This window comes from Paroedura picta, chromosome 3, assembly GCF_049243985.1.
Source record: "Paroedura picta isolate Pp20150507F chromosome 3, Ppicta_v3.0, whole genome shotgun sequence".
NCBI lineage: Eukaryota > Metazoa > Chordata > Lepidosauria > Squamata > Gekkonidae > Paroedura > Paroedura picta.
This window is the reverse complement of record NC_135371.1, coordinates 96,645,529-96,660,418: the sequence shown is the minus strand read 5'-3', so window position 1 is coordinate 96,660,418 and position 14,890 is coordinate 96,645,529. Positions and strand designations below refer to the sequence as shown.

General features: G+C 43.2%; 1 protein-coding gene across 7 annotated transcripts in view; it reads right to left on the bottom strand.

The window, feature by feature from the left end:
* ARHGAP26 (Rho GTPase activating protein 26) overlaps positions 1-14,890 on the bottom strand; it is a 423,503-nt gene that overhangs the window by 290,412 nt on the left and 118,201 nt on the right. For all 7 annotated transcript variants that reach the window (XM_077326941.1, XM_077326940.1, XM_077326943.1 and 4 more), the window contains 5 exons: positions 13,913-14,014; positions 9,276-9,386; positions 7,220-7,324; positions 1,126-1,255; positions 800-900 (listed from right to left, as the gene is read on the bottom strand). In XM_077326941.1, coding sequence (XP_077183056.1) covers positions 800-900; positions 1,126-1,255; positions 7,220-7,324; positions 9,276-9,386; positions 13,913-14,014 — 549 coding nt within the window. The remainder of the gene's footprint in view (positions 1-799; positions 901-1,125; positions 1,256-7,219; positions 7,325-9,275; positions 9,387-13,912; positions 14,015-14,890) is intronic.

Below are 14,890 nucleotides of genomic sequence, written 5' to 3'. Positions count from 1 at the left end.
GAGCTCCAGCACCTGCTATTGCTGCAGAAGACACCTCCTGTGCTGCACAGATTAAGAAAAATGCCATCACCCTGGCTGCAGAAAGGACAACTTTGTTGGAATTCCAATTTTAATTGCCTGTAAGGCTTTCCTGAGTAGCAGCCCTCTTTGGAGAAAATTATTTCCATGTGAATGCTTGCTCATGACAAGATCTCTCACACAATTGCACATGTCTTCAGATAAAGTTCAGAAGGAACCAATTCAGGACTAAGTTCCCAACTCATGGACCTGGATTGTTTTTTTAAATATGCACATACAAAAAAATTCCTGAAAGTAACAGATATGGGCTATGCTTCAGTAACACTCATAATGGATGGTTACAGTTAGTAAAGGTTTTGTCCAGTTAACCTAAATTCAAATTTGCATTCTATTTTCCTCTTTAGTGACCTGGAGATGACGGGCATTAATTACACAAAAATACAAAAGCACGATTCTTTATGGAGACCCTGAATTAGTATATTCTTGTTTGGGGAAAGATTACAATAATGATTGGGAAATGTAGCTACCTTTTAAATTTCTTAAGGGTTAATGCCATTTCCTCAAGGCACTGCAGGGGCAGCTGTACCCTTTATCAGCTAGGAAGGTTATTTTTTCTTTTAAATGTACTCTCATGGAATGAATAAAGAGTTTGGATGTGCTACTGAGAAATGATGATACGTAGGCTTTACCTTACTGAGTAGCCTTTTCACAATCTCAACGTCAATCCTATGATTACTTCAATCATTCTACTACAACTGTCCATACAGCAATTTCCACTTACCCCCTTTCCACCAGACTTCTGATCAAATGGCACCATAGTGATACGCTTAGAGTCACTCTGATAGGTACAGTAATGCTTCACCCAGGATGTTCCAAAGTGACCTACAACAGTAATGAAATGTAAAGATGTACACAAAAAAAATCTCTTAACATCCACTGATGACAAAGCATCAGTTTTTAATTTTTTTTTTGCAGTTCTATTGACCTAATTTCATAATGAAAAGAAGGATTCCTACAACAGCTTACTGAAAAGCTATCACCAGGAGCTTATTAACCTACTCAGGAGTCCCCTGTGGAACTCCATAGTCTCAAAATAAAAGCACTTACGTTTTTCTTGAACGTATAAGTAACCCTCCATTGTGTACAGACTGATGTTTTTGTGCTCATGGGGATTCTCCGTCATCTTCTTCATCAAGGCCTCAACCTCTGATCGCGTGCCTTCAAAACGGTTTCTTGTCTGCAATTAAAGGACAGTACAGAAAGAATGTTAGGTAGCTTTTACCAGCCCTTAAACTCACAAGACTTTAGGAAGAATCTACTCTTCGCACTAAAATTAACAGGCACTAGCCATGAGCCTCTTGTGGCGTAGAGTGGTAAGGCAGCCATCTGACAGCTTTGCCCATAAGGCTGGGAGTTCAATCCCAGCAGCCGGCTCAAGGTTGACTCAACCTTCCATCCTTCCGAGGTCGGTAAAATGAGTACCCAGCTTGCTGGGGGGTAAACGGTAATGACTGGGGAAGGCACTGGCAAACCACCCCGTATTGAGTCTGCCAAGAAAACGCTAGAGGGCGTCACCCCAAGGGTCAGACATGACTCGGTGCTTGCACAGGGGATACCTTTACCTTTTTAGCCATGCTCTAACCTTAACTAATTTGCCCGAAATCCTCAAAGCCAGCTCTCATGGTGGGCTACAGCCATTCCATTACACATTGAAGGTGAATGCTTAGGTTCACGTAGCAGTTCTACAGTATGAATACATGAATACACTATTTCAAAGGGTTTCTTTCTTTGATTGCAGCAGCCTTTCCTTGATTACAACAATTGCATAAAGCAGTTCAAATCCTCTGTGGTTCACATATGGACACAAACTGATGAGATTACTGATGAGAATCAAAAGTGACCCACGTAGGGCTGATGTTCGGGGGGGGGGGGTTAAGTAAGAAAAATAATGGATTCAATTATACAGATGTAATAAAGTAAAGCAACTTTAAGAACAGATGCCTGAGCAAGCAAGGATCACATGCCTAAAGTATAAAGATATCCTAACCAATACAAGAAAACTTAAAGAACTGTCAACTATAAACCAAGAAGGAATTCCAATAAAGTGATTAGAATATAACCAACTAAAATCTAGATTCAAAACAGACTTCGAAACACGAGAAGGTACAAGGGGGGCCTTTACAGAGTTTGAGGAACTGATAATACAGCAAAAGTCTCATTTACAAGGTCATATTTATAAAATATTATTGAAATACGAAACAGAAATAGAAACAGTCAAAAACTGCATGGTTAAATGGATGAGGAACTTTGAAAATACGGTGCCGTTAGACACATGGGAAGACATGTGGAAAAAGGTGAACAAACTTATGAGAGGTCAAGCAATCAGAGAGAATTGGTACAAAATGTTCTATCGCTGGTATATAACACCTAAGATAATAGCAAGGATGTCTAAAGGAGGCAGCAATAGATGCTGGAAATGTCAAGAGAAAATAGGATCCTTTTCCCACATGTGGTGGAGGTGTCCCACGGTGCATAAGCTCTGGTCTAAGATTCACATGGAATAAGAAAAATGTTAAACCTAAATTTTGCCATGAAACCAGAGTATTTTTTATTAAGTTTCTTCCCAGATAACATACCGAAACAAATGGAATCACTGTTTTTTTATGCCACGATGGCGGCCCGACTAGTAATAGCTAAAAGATGGAAACAAAAGGAGATTCCCACAATTGAAATGTGGTTGGAAAAATTAACTGAGATGGCCAGAATGGATAGATTAACGCTGTTAGTAAATAACCAGGAATAAAAAAAATTTCAAGAACAGTGGGAGATGTTTTTGTTTTAACATTATATTTAATTTAATAATCAGAGCAGTAAAGGAATGGAGAAGGGGTTAAGAGATAGTAGGGACAAGGAGAAAAATTCTTGATCGTTTTGACAATGAATAACAATAATACATTATGTTGATATTATGTTAGCATTATTATGTTGATGTTATGTTGATGTTAAGTTTAATCTAGTTGCACCAGAAGATTTATGCTTTAGAAGTAGTTATATGAATTCAATTGCTAAGAAATTAATATGTAATTACAATGGAACAAATAAAATTTTCTTTAAAAAAAAAAGGGAAAAAAAGAACAGATGCCTATACCCAAGCATTCTCTCTTGCAGCTCCCTCCTGATAGAACAGTCTGCCTCATGAGATCAGGAAGGAACTTATATTAATGGGAATAGGCATGTGGCAAAACAAAATTGTGTACTTTTTAGTAGTTGTGAGGGTCTGTATTTAGATGGGAGACCACTAAGCAAGACTTTGCAGAGGAAGGCCATGGCAAACTACCTCTGACTTTGAAAACCTGATGGCAGCCTTTCAACATTTTTACCATTGAGAAACCCCTGAAACATACTTCAGGCTTCAAGAAAGCCCAGAAGTGGTGCAGTCTTCCAGAATATCTCTTTAATATATCTTTAAGGGCCACTGTAGGAAAAATACAGTGGGCACTAGCGGCTGGGAGGCTGGAAGCGGGAAACAGGCCACTGGAGGGGCGCGAAGTAGATGGCGGGCACACAGGGGTAGAGGCCTACCTGGGAGTTGGTGGCGGCCTCGGCGAGGTCATGGCGGTGGAGGCAGGGAGTGCACGGAGGGGACGGAGGGAAGAGACCGGAGGAGGCAGGGCGTCCTCCCAAGCGGGTGTTCTTGTGGCAGCATGGAGGGCCATGGGCGGCAGCTGCTCGAGTTGGTATGTGTGGAAGGGGCGGGAGCAGGCGCGGTCCCTCCCTGCGTCCACTGGCATTGGGCAGGTTGTGTCACAAGCTGTCACGGGCTGAGATGCAGGCGCCAGCGGGGCGAGGAGCGCGATCGCGGTGGCCTCCATGTCCGTCACCGCCACCTGGGTTGTACCGTGTGCGCTACCACGGGTGGGTGACAGACGGCGGCATGGGCGGCTGTAATGGCTCGGTTCCTGAGGCGGGCTGTGGCGGCAGCGGCAGCGGCAGCGGGAGCTGAGGGTTGGTGGCGCAAGGCGGCGGAGGGCGAATCAAGAGGGAGCGAGGCAGTGGCTGGGCAGCCAGGGGCTCTGGGCGAGCCAGGGGCTGGCCCAATCTGGACCCGCCCAGCTCTGCTGGGCGCATCTGGATTGGCTCGCTGCCTCTGGATTCCTAGGCCTGGACAGACCCAGACAACAGAGGGGAGACCCGGACAGCACCACCCAGATGGCTCTTTCAACTTTATTTAAGAGCCAATGGTAGGTAGGTAGGTAGGTAGGTAGGTAGGTAGGTAGGTAGGTAGGTAGGTAGGTAGGTAGGTAGGTAGGTAGGTAGGTAGGTAGGTAGGTAGGTAGGTAGGTAGGTAGGTAGGTAGGTAGGTAGGTAGGTAGATAGATAGATAGATAGATAGATAGATAGATAGATAGATAGATAGATAGATAGATAGATAGATAGATAGATAGATAGATAGATAGATAGATAGATAGATAGATAGATAGATAGATAGATAGATAGAGAGAGAGAGAGAGAGAGAGAGAGAGAGAGAGAGAGAGAGAGAGAGAGAGAGAGAGAGAGAGAGATGATGGAGAGATAGAGAGATATCACCTGATAAATGTTTAACAAATTTAAAAAATATATAGCAAAAATTAATTAACTCCCACCCATTCAGGAAGCCCTTCCAGGGCTGTCTACAGTGTGGACTGGGTCTAAAAATCCCACCCTCCTGCAAAACGGAAAGCCTCCCACTTGACAGAACTATTCTGCAACTGCTTTGTTTCCCAGGGGGACACAGGAGGTGAAATGAAACCCTTACCATTCTGGTAGATATCTTCTGTAGAGATGCCAACCTCCAGGTAGGACCTGGGGATCTCCTGGAATTAAAACTCATTTCCAGACTAAAGGCATTATACAGCCACAGGGCCCACTTGCCCCTGGGCAAGCTGCCACTGGCTGTCAAGAAACCCCAAGGTTTCATGAAACCCTGGTTGAGCAAGCCTTCTCTAAGGGGTTGTCATAAGTCAACTGTGATTTGATAGTACTTTTTACACACAGGATTGTAGTTAACATCCTTTGAAAAATTTAGGCAGCTTTCTTTTCTCCTCCCCCTTCATGTTGCATTGATTCAATTTTATTGCAATGTTTGATAGTGGTAGTGGTGGTAGTAGTAATTTTATTTATAACTCACTCTTCCCAGAAGGCTCAGGGCAGGTAATAACATATATGTAATGAACAATAATAATTCAATATAAACATTAAAATATCAATAGATTAAAAACAGATATTTCTAAAGATGCCTCCTCTCTTTCTGATGAGAGGGCTGATGTAAACAGATCAGTGATAAGAGGATTGATGGGTTAGATGATGTTTTGAGAGGACTGATGGTTTGGACAGATGTTTGATATACTATAGTTGTCTTCATTGCATTATTTTTATAATGCACTCAAGTCTGAACAAGAAAGGCTGATACTAAATGACGTAAACAAAATCAATATTTAATTGAGTATGTGAATGAAATAATGGTTCACTTCAGTATGCATGCAAATGGACCTCTACCACTCAAGATTTTTAAGACAAAAGAAATAAGCTGCTGTCAGCCGTGATTTGTAGCTGTACCATCATGAGTCTTCTGGGAGGGCTGTATATAAGTATCTTTAACCGCTCCTGCGGAACGGAATAAATAAAAGAGTAAAAATTCAGAGGGCCCAATCAGGAGCCATGAAGCAGCTCCTGATTGGGCCCTCCGAGTGTCACTCCAGGGCCAAGCAGCCAATGGGGAGCCACACAAAGCACAGCTCCCCATTGGCTGCTTGCCCCAGACTTGCCTTGCCCGGCCGGGGACTCACCGCACACAAGGAGAAGCAGCCTTCCACAATGGTGAATACTCCTGCTGGCTTCCCCTCGCCCTCACGAAAGGAGCAGGGACGCCGCGTCACAGACGCGGCGTCCCTACTCCTTTCCCACCTGGGGTCCCTTCCTGATGGCCATCATGCCGCCGCCACTTCCCCGCACCCAGACATAAACACATACACAACCCCTCTGGCTGCCCCATCGCACTACCGCTGCTTCCCCGTGCCCAGACATACACACACAGACACACAGCTTCAGCAGCCAAACCCCCCTGGCTGCCCCACCACCGCGATCGCTCCGCCGCTACTTCCCCGCGCCCAGACACACACACACACACAGCCACCCACCCACCACGCTCTCCCACCCCTTCCCCCACCCCACACATCCATGCACACACTCCTCTCTACCCCCCTCTTCCCTTTCCACCTCCCCCTCCCGATTCACCCCCCCTTGTGATTCCCCCCACCCTTCACACAGACCCTGTCCCCTCCCCTTTCACCTACCTCTCTGCCTGCCTTACATTCTTCCTTCTTACTTCCTGACTTCCTCTGTTTCTCCATCTCCTTCCTGTCTCTCCCTCTCACTTGGTTCCTGTCTTTCTCTTTTACTTCCTTTCTTTCTCCCTTCTACTCATCCCTTCAACCACCCCTTGCCCTTTTTTCTCCCTCCCATACCTCCTTTCCTCTTCTTCCTTCCTTCCCCTACAGAAGTGGTCCCCAACCTTTCTGAGGCTGGGGACCGGCAGGCCATCGGGCCGCGCCCGCGCAAACCAGGCCCGCACAGCAGGCCGTGCCTGTGGGCCGCACCCGCAAGGGCCATGCCCGCGCATCGGGCCACGCCTGCTCATCGGGCCACGCCCGCTCATCGGGCCACGCCCGCTCATCGGGCCACGCCCGCTCATCGGGCCGCGCCCGCTCATCGGGCCGCGCCCGCTCATCGGGCCGCGCCCGCACGGTCCGCTCATGCGCGATGCACGGCCCGGCCCTGATTCCCTCTCCCCGACCTCCCGCAGTAAGAAGCTTCCCGGGCCGCAAGCTTGCGGCCTGGGAAGTTTTTTACTGCGGGGGGGGCGGGGAGAGGGAGTCGTGGCCCGGCGCCATGGCCTTCGGGCCGCGGCCCGCAGGTTGGGGACCACTGCCCTATAGTCTGCCTCCCCAACGGCTAGCGCCCGCTGTATTTCTTCTACAGCAGGCTTAATTTCTAGTAATAAATAATAAACAAACAAAAAATAAATTAATAAAGGTAATTGCTTGGAGTTCTACACATTATTCCTCTCATTAACTGGTGCTCAGTAAACATGTATTTTGAAAAAAAAACTAAACCATGCTATCACTATGTTTGTCTCCAATAAATGTTTCCACATAAGGCTTACATTTTGTATGCTGATGGTCAGCTCCGTCTTGAAATCACTGAAATCCTTTGCAAGTTCATAGCCATGATGGTAGAACGTGAAAAGCCCCTGCAGGAAAGCCAGCAACTGTGGTGGAAAAGGAAAAAAAAACACAAGTGGCTGAGTTAGGAGAGGGACGTTCTCTTGTTGGATTCTATTTAATTTAGTAGATTTACTCCAGTCTAAGCCCAAAAATCATAAATTGCCTTATTTTATTTTGCCATTTATCTAAGAATTTTCTGCAGTTTTCCAATTGGGTTGCCCTGTAAAACTGTATTCAGCACACACTTACTTGGAAACATTCCATTGTACTCAGTGGAACTTTATTTCCTTAAAAAATTCATATGGCAACAAGTAGCCCAACCCATAAATACCACATTGTTGTAAGGTGAAGAAGGAAAAGATGTTTGTAAGCTGCTTTGAAGAAGCGTTGGTTTTTATACTGCACTCTTCACTGCCTAAAGGAGTCTCAAGGAGCCTAAAGGAATCTCAAAGCGGCATACAATTGTCTTCCTTTCCTCTCCCCACAACAGACATCCTGTGATGTAGGTGGGACTGAGAGAGCTCTGAGAAAAGTGCTCTGTGAAAACAGCTCTGACAGGACTGTGACTAGCCTAAGGTTACCTAGCTGGTCGCATATGGAGTAGTGAGGAATCAAACCCAGCCCTCCATATTAGAAGCTGTCACTCTGAACCACTACACCAAGTTGGATTCTTTCAGGTAGTGAAAAATGGGGTATAAAAACCCAACTCAAACAGTTTTACAGGGCCTGCAAAAGGGAATTCCTCCCCCAGGCATTTGGTTGAGGTCGATCTGGGCCACCGGTTCCCACCGGCCCCCAAGCCTCCCTCCAACAATCATTATAGATCCGGCCAAATCACTGGGCCTCAGTACGAGTCAATCAATGTTCCTAGTATTTTACTGTTCTACAATGTTTATGACTATCACTATCATGTTGTCATTGTTATTGTTGTTACCACATCACTATAAACCGAGTTAATTGTACTGTTCCCGTTTTATGTAAACTGCCCTGAGCCTTCGGGGAGGGTGTCGATGGATGGATGGATGGATGGATGGATGGATAGATGGATAGATAGATAACTAACTAACTAACTAACTAACTAACTAACTAACTAACTAACTAACTAACACATAAATTCCTTCTCCTAATGCACACATTTTGGAAATGGCAATGAATTAAATTCAGGGCAAAAAAGGATGAATAGGCAAATCTTGTCCTAGAAACATAAAAAGCGGTTTTCAAATATTACTATTAGGAAAAAATCCAGCTCCTTTAAATATAAAGAAGGAATGGAGGACCAAAAGAACTGCATTGGTTCCTGAATAAGAGGTACCAGATAAATGGAAAAAGAAAATTACAGGACATACTACCTGAATATAAGAACCAGTGTACCTCGCTAGCAAGGAAAAAAATAATACTTCTAATCCAAGCATGAAATATATATGGCCAAATGTTATGCAACGAATGTAGAGAATGTAGAGAAATAACGAATGTAGAGAAATAACAGAGCCAATTTAGTCTTTCATCTTTCCTTGTCCTATTCTGTCTTTCAAGCCCTCCTGTTAATCTGACTGTGGCAGGCAAGAATTTTGCCACTGAACCACCAATGTGAGTCTGAAAGTACGACTACTGGCTGAACACATAAAAAGCTCATTCAAAATAGGCTTTATTGCAAGTAACTTGTGCCAAAGACCTGAAATTGCAAGAATGGTGCTGTAGGGGCAACTGAGGAAAGTGACAGAGGAGTGAAAAATGTAAATTAACATACACAATACATAATTTAAATTATACAACTGATATATAATAAATTTATACAACAGATATGTAATAAATAAATAACATGCCATTCTAAAAATTCAGTAATAATCTACCAGTGCCTTGAAACAGAGTAGGGTAATTTTTTTGCTGTAAACTGCAAAGCAGGAACAGATGACATCTTCTGACCTCTTCCTTCTACATTACACAATAGATCACAAAACAGTAGTAATGCTTTGGAAGTTGCAAGTATTTACTTACAGGTTCCACAAATTCAAACATCTTCCTCTCCTGAACTTCCTGTACTTTGAAAACGTATTCCAGAGAGACTTCATAGAAATGCTGTCGAACCAGATCCACCTGGTTATCTGCCTGTCATTTATCATGAGAATTAAAGGTACAGATTAGCTACTGAAATATAGCTTAATTTGTCCATTTATTTTTAAAGCAACTTTCATAAATGCTGATAATGTATCAAGTTCTCACAGATCACTGTCCATTTTGACTGCATTATCAGCTTCCCCACAAATTAAAATTGAACAATGCATTTCATACTTTTCCAAGAATCCCGGTGATTCTCAGGGGGTTCTCAGTGAGGTCAGTAATTGAAGATATGCTTCCCTGAAAGACAAAACTACTATATCCCATATTCCCCCAGAAGACCGGGATCATAACTACAGTTATATCCAAAAGTCTTGGCCTATCCCATACATGAATGCAGCACGTATACCCTAGGAGACTCCTCAGAATCTTTTACAATATACATGGATTCTATAGTACACACAAAGAAGTATACTGGGAGATAAATTAAAGGGGAAATGAAGGAAGGAAGCCTGAAAACCACTAAGTTGGAGTAAGTAACTGACTTCTATCATCATTCTTCATTTTTTGTTCTTAACTGTACATAGATAGGCATGCTACTAGATCCCAGGATTTTGTGAGCCACAAGGCACACTGAATATTGGAAATCTGCAACCAATCCTGCAGAAGAACTACCTTGGTGATTTTGAACATGCAGACTTCTGCAATCTTTGTAGTGCATCACTTTCCTTCATACCTGTGCCACACTCCCTAAATGGCATGATAATAAAGTGCATGCAAAAGACTGGGAGGAGGGGGAATAAGCTGGGTTTTTTTCCCAAGCATTTGCAGATGCTATTCAGAACTGGTGAGCCACTTACAATTCAAGTCATGGGTTTACCTTTCACCAGTAACCATTTTTTACATTTCAACAGAAACTCTAGATTAATTTTCAGAAACATGTGAAATTTAGGGTGGGCAGAAAAGACCATACTATACTGTCAGTAAATGACATATGTGATATATTAGTGGGTTTGCTAGACATTAAATAATTTTTAAAAACCTCCCCTCCTACTCACTCCCTTCTAATACCATAGATGCTGCACATGTGCCTGGCTATTATAAACTCCCAGATGTCTGGGTAGTGCAATAGTCCACACATAAACTATTGTCTGCAGCTGAGCCAGATACCCATGATGCAGATGTGTGTTATTAATGGAGCACAGTATCCAATCTTCTAAAATTTCCACATACATCTGTCACTCTACTGGCATGTTTCCCATTCTGAAATATTAGCTCAATATCTAACAATGTAGATATTTCAGGCCTGAGAGCATGTGGCTTTTTGCTTCCAGTTGAAGGCCACATAGTTTAGATGCCTTCTTACAAATTTCAGCGTCTAACCAAAGTGCCAAGCATCCAAAGATGTCACAAAGTTTTTGAGGCAGAATTGCATTTATTGGGAGACCACAAGTGGTGAGCACTTTAAGACACAGATAAGCTTTATGACTAAACACTGGACTGATTGTCTGTATAAAGAAACATGAATTTCTTAAATACATCAAAGTATTTCTTCCAGAAGCAAAGTTGAATAGGAAAGATGCCCACAAGGTGGCACCAAATGCACAACTGCAAAAGAACGAGATGCTTATGGTCAAAACAACTTGAGAAATTCAATACTGCTTCATTTGAAAGTTGATGTTACAGTCTATATAGTGTTCCATGTAATTTGTATTATATAACGTTCAATGTAAACCACCCAGAGCTGCAAAGAAATGGGCGGTATAAATAAATAAATAAACAAACAAACAAACAAACAAACAAATGGACGGACGGACGAAACTGCCCTTACTAAACCTCTTAGGATTGCCCAAACAGGACTGCTGCAGTGATGGTAGAATTAACAGCTGGCAAAATTCCTAGAGGCATAGGAGATTACGAATATCTAGATCTCTATTCCACAGTCCATTTTTCTTCAGCCTTCCACCTCTTTCTACTTTCCTTCCCCTTCAGCCACCCTCTAGTTAGGCTTTCTGTCCGATAGCTTCCATACCTTTTTTGTCTATGATCCATGAACCTATGAACCTGCCCCACAGTGTTCCTCTTTCCCAAGATCCCCTCATTCCAGCAAAATGACCCTTAATCCTTCCTACCAAAGATGGATTGTGAACTAAACACCGCTCAATCAATCGCTAGAGTTCTCCTTGCCATAAGGGCTACATATAGTGTTCCTTGTCACACTGTCACTATGGATTTTACAGTGTGATGCCTTTAGACCTGTTATCTGCTATGGGTTCAAAGGTTTAGGAATGCCTCTATTTCACTGATATAAAAGCATTTTCTCTAACGTCTTCCCACTTTGACATTCTACAAGGTAAAACACAGGATTTATTAAGCAGATGAGTCTGCAGATTGCTTTTATCACATATAGGCTGCTTGAAACAGGCTCTGGAGGCTGTTATGTAAGCAGGCTCATCCTCAACATGTGCAATATTCTGAGAAATAAAACTAGTGATGACCAGCATGTTACACGTTACTGTGGTGGTGTGGAAAAAAACACCATGAACATGCTGTTTCTAGCAGTGCAAAGATCATAAAAGTAATGCAAAACCCGCAGAAAGGGTGGGGGAGGGAATTAGAGAACATTCCCAAGGATATAATAATTGGTGATGGGGCATTTTTACAATTTCTGTGGCAGTTGTTTTTGGCCTTGATTTGCCTCTATCCCATGGTCTGCGTCTTAAATAAGTGAACCTAATGGGGCTGTGTGAGAAAAAAAAGCTTAACATGACCATGTATACAAACAGGTGACACCTTGAAGATCAACAAAGTTTTAGTCAAGGCATAAGCTTCAGTGAAGTGTGCATGATTGCTTGGAAGCAGTGGCAGCTTGGATCAAGCAAAGCCACCTCAAACGCAATCCCTCCAAGATGGAGATCCTGTGGCTGAATAGGAAAGGACCCAGAGAGAAATTGCAGCTGCCCTGCCTAGATGGCATGCAACTGACAGTTGCACAAATAGCTAGGAATTGGGGCGTGATTTCTGATGTCTCCCTTTCTCTGCAGGCTCAAGTCATTAGAGTAATGCAGCTGGGGTTTTACTACCTTCACCAAGCTAAGCTATTAGTGCCCCATCTGGTCCCAGAACACCTGTCTACAGTGCTTCAATCACAGTCACCTCAAGGTTACATTACTGTAACTCACTCTACGTGGGCCTGCCTGCCCTTATCCCTAACCTGAAAATTAAAACTAGTCCAGAGCGCAGTACCCAGGGTCCTCACTAGAACACTTAGGAGTGTCCGTATCCAACCTGTACTCAGGCAGCTGCAATGGCTTCCAAGTGAATTCTGGTATGAACCTTTAAGGCTAATCCTCGTCTGGACCTGATATATTTGAGGAGTCCACCTAACTGAAAGAGTGCTTCACTCCACCAATGCAAACGGCCTGGTCCAAGAGATGTACGCCTGGCCTTGGCCAGGGCCTTCTGGGTCCTGTCCCTGACCTGGTGGAATGAGCTCCCAGAAGAGCTGCAGGCCCTACAGGAGCTGCCACAGTTCCAAGGGGCCTGCAAAACAGAGCTCTTGTGTCAGGTGTTTGGTTGGGGCCAGTTTATAGAACACCATTAACAGGACTCTCCTCCACACTTTTCTCCCACCCTGGACTGACTAGCGAGCAGATCTGACTGATTACTATGTTGGCAGCTACAGTGAGCAGACTCATTTTTAAGAATTTTAAAGTGTTTTAATGCTTATTATTGAAGTAAATGGTTTAATTAAACTATTGTAAATCTCTCCGAGACGACCATGTCAAGAGGGGTGGTTATAGAAATGGAAAAAATGAAATAAATAAATGTGTCCATTCTCTAACAGTTGTGTCTCCTTCTCAATACCATGAAACCTCAGGTTAAAAATGATTTCCCCAGAATTTCTCTGTTGATTTCAAAGAAAGTACGCTGTCCTGCTTGCAGACACAGGTAATTACTAGCCATCAGAGTTCCTCAAAATCACAGTCCAAACCCCAGATACTGATTAGTTTAAACTCACAGCTTCGGATTCAAAGGGAAATCCAAGAGCACAAGCCTCAGTCAGAAATGAGGGAATCAGCCCAAGTTGCAAAGTCAATAAATAAGAGACATGCTGCTTCCAAGTAGCCAGTCCTGATTGGCTCCTTTTACCGTTATGCTAAGCACCTGCCAGCCATCTCGCCATGCTCCTGCAAACACTCATCATTGATGTGGAGCTGGTGCCGTGCAGCCAACCTGGCCTTCTGTCTTGCAGTTCCTTCCTTATCTTACTCCTATATACACCACCATGACCAAGGCTCTGGGTGACTGGCCAATGTCTCTCTTTTGCCAACTCAGGGATGAGGGGCTATTGTACTAGAATTTGGCTGTGAATTTGTGTCTGGCTCCTCAAAGACTGTCTCCTCTATCATGGGCTGTGGCTTGGGGTCAGGTCCGCTGACTATCTCTTCTTCAGGAGAGTCCTATATCACTTTGCCCATGTACACAGCTCATGGCAGTTTGTGCCTTGAGATGCATAAAAAAATTTCTGAAAACTGTCATAGGACAGTGTGACAAAAAGAACAAGAATAACTCACCTCTTGAAGCTGAGATTCTTTTTTCTTAGAAGACAGGTTTAAGTGCTTTTCTAACACACCACAATATTTTTCTGTCTCTTTATCATACTTCTTTTTAGCTTCCTGACCACAACAAAAGAAAGAATGGGAGGGGGAAGAAAAGAAATCATATACATACAAGCTTTAATTAATGAATATACTGCAGCTGTTCTTCAGAGTTTTCCTTCACCTTCCATATAGAAGTGCACTGTGCCAACTTTGTGTCAGGGGAAAGTCAAACATTACCCATTTCTACATAGGTAAAACAAAGAATGTATCACATATCATTTAAAGTACAAAAGTTCTTGGCACCATGTATAGAATAATAAGGCATCTATGGAAATACAGCACACCAAATCCAAGGCAATTCGGTTTGGATAGCAAGTCCAATTATAATTTTGCCACTTTGGCAAGAATGAAACTATGCAGTTAGCTTTAACCGGGAAGTCACAGATGGGACTGGAGTGCATGTGTCAAGATGGAAGAACTGCAGCTTGTTCTTAACTTCCAAACTATGGTTTGAAGGCCCAGGAACATCAAGTCTCAACTGAGACACGGTCTAGTCATCCATGTCTTCACTCTCCACTCTTTATTCAAGGCTTAATAAGCCACCCAACTGTGTGTGTTGTGGGGAATCTTTTTTGTACTTCTACTAGTTAATTGTGCCATAAAAAACATTGTGGGGGGTAAATAAAAGGGGACATGCCTTTTGTTATACAAACATGCTTTTGTTACACTGTAATAATGGACTAAATACAGTGCCTTGCTCCAACAGAATTCTGGGTGTCAATTTTTGGTGCTATTTTAATTCAACCACCAAGATCGGAAGATCAGCAATAAAGAATTTACAAGAAGCCTCTCTTTTACATGAAGAAAGGCTTGGGGGGAACTTGGCAAGAATCCCTCTTTCTTACCAGCAGCAACTAGTTGTTATAGTAACAAAGCAAGACAAGAAGAAAA